The following is a 6,406-nucleotide window of genomic DNA, read 5'->3' on the forward strand; positions in this document are numbered from 1 at the left end:
TATATATATATATATATATATATATATATATATATATATATATATATATATATTTTCACAGATGTAATATCTGAGACCCAGTTCGTAGAGAAAATTTTCATAAGAGACCTTGCCAACCTCAGAATCAAATTTTCCCCCCGAAGAAAAGTGTAAATAATATTGAATCATTTTCATATTTGATTTAACACTTCTAAAGATGCCTCTAAAGTCCGTTCCATTCCGACACACGTCTGTATCAAGAAACAAACACCAACAGAGACCTAAAACACAACCATAAATTGGCAAGACGCCAATATACGATAGAACAGGTGCATTTTAATCGTTTCAAGTCTTGAAAGGCTAGATACAAAAGAGCAGGTCAACCTTCCCTTCTCATTTCCCCCTTTTTCATCATCCAACAACCTCACCTCTCCCCATCAATATGAGTACTGTCTATGCCTTTTCTTCCCAGCAGAAAATGAAAATGATCTGATCCTAAGTCTGCATTACTCGTCTCGAGTCAAGACACCAACACTTAAAGTTCGATCTCGATAGCTCATAAAGTGTATCTGGAGTCATCTTCTCAAGATCTTTTGCACTATAGGAATCAATACTGTGAGCAACATACTGAGCAAGGGGAGGAGCAATCAACAGTGTCGTAACTAGTCCATGATGATTAAGACTGCGCATTCTCTTGTACAATCGCATCGCTGATACACAATTTTCATAGGGGTCGTGCACACCCTGCCGAATATCATACCTGCAAAACCATGGCCCTCACAGATCATCCTTCACAAGCTAAAAACAAGATTAAAGAGAAAAACATGCTACCACCTACCAAGACAACATTCTCTCATTTTCCACCCACATGATCAAATTTTATGTGTAAAATACCACACTATACAAGGCCAAATGAATTTGATTCTTCAATATGGAAGATGCAGAACATTGGATTTGCTCATGAGTTAGCAATGAAGCGGAAAACGGCCAGCTGGCCTTTGGCGGCTCTTCTTAGCCTTAGCTTAGCCGGTTTCAAGTTCATTTTCTTGACCCTTACGGAGTTTATTAAAAAATAATAAGGAATTCATATTCAACTAGAAACATTCTAGGATGATGTGTTGGATACAGTTTTTTCATTCTTATTGATATCTAAGGCTCGGTTTGATTACCGGCACTAGAACACGTCTTCCAAAGCATTTTAAAAGTATAGTTACTTTTTAAGCATTGAACAAGCCTAATACCTATAGTAACAAATATGGAGAGTCCGTGAGGTCCCAGAGCACAATGATAAGCATTAAGAACAAATCTAAGATTTAATAAAGAACGCATTTAATCTTTAAGCCCAACCTAATACCTAGCGTAACAGATATGGACAGACCGTGAGGTATTAGAGCACAATGATAAGCATTAAGAATAAACATAAAAGAGTTGATGAAAAAATGTATGTGCAATCGCAATAATTTCGTTGGTGTTGTGAAATTCCTTCCTGCTCGCTTAGATCCTCTCTGGATGGCGGGTTTATAGTCTAGCAAAAATACCATGGAGGAATCCTACAAGCTTACAAGAGCTTTAAGTTGGCTTTTAGATCAGTCTTGAGAGGAACAAAAAAAACTTTAAAGACCAGTCTGGGACTAACACCCACTTGGAGTAATTTGTTTAGAGTTTTACATAACTTTTCCCTTTTTGTATCAATAAATAATAATTTTGATAGAGGTCGCTTTTCACATACTCCTGGGGTTTAGGTTTTTGGCTGGGTGATATCTTACTTCCCTCGTCCTCCATTTTGTAGAGAATAATTAAGTTTTTATGTTTGTTTATTTATAAAATACTTGCTTCAGTTGGAAAGAAACGAAAAATTACTCTATCATTCTTTAAATCAATATGAACCAAAGAATATTACCCCAAATATGTTCGAGTAAGGTACTTGAGAGAATGGCTAACCAAATTTGTTTTCATCAATGGAGTATATCTGGCAGTGTCCCTGCAGAAAATGTTTCAGCCAAAAGGTGAATGTGCAAGTATAATGTGCACAAAAAAAGAGAAGCATGTCGTGTAAAATTCAGAGCAAAAACACATTATTAACCCCCTACGACAGGATTTATTGCCAGAAAAAATCATGTTATCAAATGCAGATCACTTAAAAGTTCGAATGCATCTCATTTTCAATAAAAGTGAAACTAATCTACGCATAATTACAACCCAAGTTAGAGAAAATTCACCTTAACATATGATCAGGATAATTCATTCTCAAGCAATCTAAATCATGCTCCAAGTCATGGCCGACAAGAAGCCTAGCTTTACCACCATTCAATCTCAATCTCTCGATGGTTTCTCCATTTAACAAGATTTTTAATACTTTTTCTTGGACTTCTTTCAGTGGCATGGCATACCTTACACGTTCTTCCGTTAGCCCAGTTACTTCATGCCTACAACATTACCAGGATATGAGCATCTAACAGGCTGGTTTCTAAAAGCTAAAACTTTCCTTCAAGAGCAAGACAAAGACACAGACAAATACCTGTAATTCGTGATTGGTATATGTGGTTGTACAAAAGTATTGAAAATCAATTTCTCGTCTTCATCAACAAGGCAGATCCCAATACAAATGTCCAGTGTGCCATCACTTCCACCGCCAGCCATTACACAATCCATAGCTATTGCTCCAAGGCCTCGATCAGAACGGTCTTCATCATAACAATCTGATAAATCAGTTGGCAATAGACTTGTTCCCTACAACAGAACCCCAATCAAATTTTGAAATGCATGTATGATATCATAAGCTCAGATATTGTGCACTTTAATAAATAATAATCTTAATCGAGGTCGTTTTCAATAAAAGTTCAAATGCTTTTTAGGGGCTTGATGAGACCTGCAAGTGAGGCTTGGTATATTGAGCATTAATATCTCGTTGTGGGCATCGGTCTTTGCTTCTCTTTATATATATATATATATATATATATATATATATATATATATCAACTAGATCTTGCTCTTTTGGATCGGAGTCCTTTTCTTAATTAGTGTTGGACTCCTTTTTGGGGCTGTTTTCTTCTTCTTTTTTTCTTTTTTTCTTGTTTTGTATGGACGTATATATTCTTTCATTTCTCTCCATGAAAGTAGGTTCCGCATTAAGAAAAAAAAACTGATAATAAATGGTTCAATTTCAAGATTGATCCAGAAATATATACTACCAGTAACCTTATTTTTTTAAGAGAACTATCAGTAACTTTATTAATTTTCATATATGATGCATAGAGCACAGGCGACTGACTTGGCGAACAGGAGCTGTTAAGCGGCAAATGTCTTGATGCCCTCTGAGAGATGTGCGATCATCAAGTACTCTCAAACAAAGCCCACAACCTTGCTCCAAGAAAATTTTTGAACAATTTGATTTTGAAAGTGGACCTAAGAGATTGGATTATAATAAGATGGTGTTATGATATATTACCACAAAAAATACACAAAATATCTCACCATTTAGATGTTCCCTCAATGATTCAAATGATTTGCAGTGCTTTTGGCAGACCCCACATCTAGGCTGATGAACAGAGTGATACGAAACTCTCATGTGCTCAATAAGATGCTCTTTCTTCTTATATTGCTTGTAGCATGCAGAGCATTTATGTCTGTAAACAAATATACACTATAATTTCCATCGTCAACGTCAAGTACTCAATAAGACAAAAATTGGAAACAATTGCAGAGGGTTAAATGAAAAGATGCCAACCTTAGGCATTCTTTGGTGGTGATAGAAGCTGCCATGATAGTTTCTTCTTTTCTAATAAGAAGACAATCAAATTCAATTCAGGTAAAATAGCAGTACAGTCTCATTATGAATGGTCAGTCAACAATATTATATACCGTAGAGATACTACAACAACAAAGTGAAACCCTCTCCTAAGAACCGTGTCTGCTTATTGGTTTATGGGAGTGATATTGCTAAAAAGGAAAAGATGTTTGGGGGAATGCGTCATTTCCGAGCTCCACCTTATCATGAACTCTTTGGTTGGACTACAAAAGGAAATTTCGCAGATAAGAGAAGAGATGTACAAATTACAAAATACTTGGAATATAACTAAATACGTTGCTATTTTTTTTGCAAGAATGTAAAGTAAATCTTAAAAGAATTAATGATCAAACTTCAGACGATAGAAAAGCGAAGGATGGCTGAGAGAAGAACTACGAGAAAAATCGAAAATAAATCTCTCTCCAGCGAATTTGACAAAGGATTATTAAACTGGTGGAAGCGCACCTGAATAGATCGTTCGTGATCGCTGCAGAGCTGCTAGTGGTGATAGTTTGGCTAGAAGACGCAGTGGAAGAGTTGTTTCCCGCCCCAGGCCCACATTCTCACAAGCTTTTTCGAAAACCCTACTGCAATGGAGACTCTGTATGGATTGAAGGAAAGAAATACGAACAAGAGAGGAAGTTTTAAACGAGCAAAAACACCCAGGTTGAAAATTACAAGGGGTGGGAAGAATTTTGTAAGATTTTAGTTAGTTATTAAAATTTCGAAAAAATAAATATCTGATTAATTTTAAATTAAATGTAAAAAGGGAAAAAATAGATCAAATAGCACTTTCTCACGTCCGCCGCTTGCCGAGAGCTCAATATTCTAAACTTTTTACAGATCTGAAAGTTTTCAAATAAGAGAAAGTAGGAGGGAAATGGTGGGGGGGAAAGGAAGGCCAGCAGCGACGGGTGCTTTGGGTGGCTGACGGGGGAACGGGGTGCCGAGGCTCTGAGATTGGGGAGGGGGAAAATGGAAGGGAAAAGGTCCATTTATTTCAGAAAGAAACATAAAAATGAATTTCTAATCAATAATTTATAAGGACTAATCTGGTCTTGCTCTAGCAAGTAGCAACAGGGGGTTATACAAGGGTGTGTGGGACGTCCCTTTAAACTTCAACTGTTTATGCAATTGTTTGAATGTGAATCCGAAGCAACCAAAACATACATTTTTGTCCACCGGAAGGCCTCAACCCTGGTTTCACTATCACCCGCTGAATACAATGTCATTGGATTTTTCGCTTGAGAATAGTTGAACAGAGAATAAAGTGTCGCTAGATCACAAAGTACGAGCTTCTAATTGTCTCACGTCGTATACTAAAAAGTGCACTCTAATCAATGAATAGATTCCATACAAACTTCCAAACTAACTGACATTAGCCACCCCGAGCCTCGCGTCTTGTGGCATCATGCAACAGCTCGATATCAACACCATCCGGTGGAAGTTGAACATATCTCACCACCGATCCCCTGATAAAGCAGTTTCTCACTGAAAGCTGAAATGAGAAAATTTAACTCCATTAGTACAACTATACCAACAAAGTTACAGGTAACACAACTAGAGGCTGGGAGAAAAACAAGTTCCTACACGCTTCGAAATTCGTTCTTATGTATCCTGAGCACATAACCTTTTAAACAAGGTTCACACACCCAATCTAAAATTTCACTCTGGTCACAAGATACCTTTTAATCCAAACTAAAATTTCACTCTGGTCACTTAACAGAATTCACCAATCATACAATCAGCAACCAACATCAATGTCCTTCTATTACCCACAGTTCTGATTTATTTAGTGACCATAGTGACATTTTAGATTGGATTTGAATCAAGAAAGGAGAAAAAACACAAACCCCATTCCACAACAAACATAAACAAGAGGCTGGGAAAAAAATCAAATTCCTACTCTTCAAAATTTGTTCTTATGTATCCCGAGCCCATCACAAGATACATTTTAAACCAAAGTTTACACATCGTGGCATGATTATGCTGGCCCCAAAAACTGTGGTCTTACTACATAAACAGAGCCACAGAAGGATTTGAAATCAATCAGAAAAGACCACCGCAGTACTTAGGCTACGTGTTTGTTAAATAATCTATAAAGCTACGTTCTTGATACAAAATGAGTGTTCTTGGTCTGAAGATAGTCCCTACTTATAAACAGCATTTAAAATATTTGCATAATTACTATGCGAGTGTTCTCACCCATGTATTTACTTGACATTTAGACTCAAGAACAAAAAATCTATATCTCATTCAAACTGTGTAAAGGTACACGAGATCATCCCTTCATTTACTAGCTAACTTGCAACCAACCAGAACAAACAAAGGTAAAATACAATTTTGGTCCTTGAATTCGAAAATAAGTTTCAATTTGGTTCCTAAGTTTAAGAAACTAAAACCAACCATCATATGTACAATATAATGGATTCAGTTTAATATACTTGCCATTTCGACTTGTATCAAAATTTTAGTTCACAAGAATAAAAGAGGACTAAAGTCCTCACAATTGAGCGGAACAGGAGATGGAAGATCCCAAAAAAAGTAACAACAAAAACAAATTCGCACCAAATAAAATCCTAAACCTCGTTACCCTCCCCACTTCCAATCATCAGAAAAAAAAAAAAAAAAAAAAAAAAA

The 6,406-nt window shown here is 36.4% G+C and overlaps 2 protein-coding genes across 5 annotated transcripts in view; both read right to left on the reverse strand.

The window, feature by feature from the left end:
• Window positions 1-134: 134 nt before the first annotated feature.
• Window positions 135-4,802, reverse strand: LOC111437384 (RNA exonuclease 4). Of its 4 annotated transcripts, none has more exons than XM_023075328.1 (9): window positions 4,232-4,775; window positions 3,894-3,990; window positions 3,707-3,757; window positions 3,454-3,605; window positions 3,251-3,384; window positions 2,498-2,709; window positions 2,199-2,405; window positions 1,880-1,960; window positions 135-739 (listed from the first exon to the last, which is right to left on the reverse strand). In XM_023075328.1, the coding sequence occupies exons 3-9, from the start codon at window positions 3,739-3,741 to the stop codon at window positions 475-477; spliced, it is 1,086 nt and encodes a 361-aa protein (XP_022931096.1). In that variant the 5' UTR covers window positions 3,742-3,757; window positions 3,894-3,990; window positions 4,232-4,775; the 3' UTR covers window positions 135-474. The 4 variants fall into 4 exon arrangements, with proteins under 4 accessions (XP_022931096.1, XP_022931095.1, XP_022931097.1 ...); XM_023075327.1 differs by having other exon boundaries at window positions 3,841-3,990; window positions 4,232-4,772; XM_023075326.1 differs by having other exon boundaries at window positions 151-739; window positions 3,967-3,990; window positions 4,232-4,802.
• A 76-nt stretch (window positions 4,803-4,878) lies between these two features.
• LOC111437386 (sm-like protein LSM2) overlaps window positions 4,879-6,406 on the reverse strand; it is a 3,289-nt gene continuing 1,761 nt past the window's right edge. Inside the window, exon 3 of the mRNA XM_023075330.1 lies at window positions 4,879-5,264. Within this exon, the coding sequence (XP_022931098.1) occupies window positions 5,145-5,264 (120 nt within the window). The 3' untranslated portion in view covers window positions 4,879-5,144. The remainder of the gene's footprint in view (window positions 5,265-6,406) is intronic.

The sequence above is a fragment of the Cucurbita moschata genome, unplaced genomic scaffold, assembly GCF_002738365.1.
Source record: "Cucurbita moschata cultivar Rifu unplaced genomic scaffold, Cmos_1.0 Cmo_Scf00063, whole genome shotgun sequence".
Taxonomy (NCBI): Eukaryota; Viridiplantae; Streptophyta; class Magnoliopsida; order Cucurbitales; family Cucurbitaceae; genus Cucurbita; species Cucurbita moschata.

What these genes read in the sequence shown, in the direction of transcription:
- LOC111437384 (XM_023075326.1), bottom strand. An exon ending in ACCACCAAAGAATGCCTAAG is followed by an intron (nt 3,606 to 3,706) that starts GTTGGCATCTTT and finishes ATTTGTTTACAG; the next exon opens with ACATAAATGCTCTGCATGCT. An exon ending in ATACCAATCACGAATTACAG is followed by an intron (nt 2,406 to 2,497) that starts GTATTTGTCTGT and finishes GTAATGTTGTAG; the next exon opens with GCATGAAGTAACTGGGCTAA.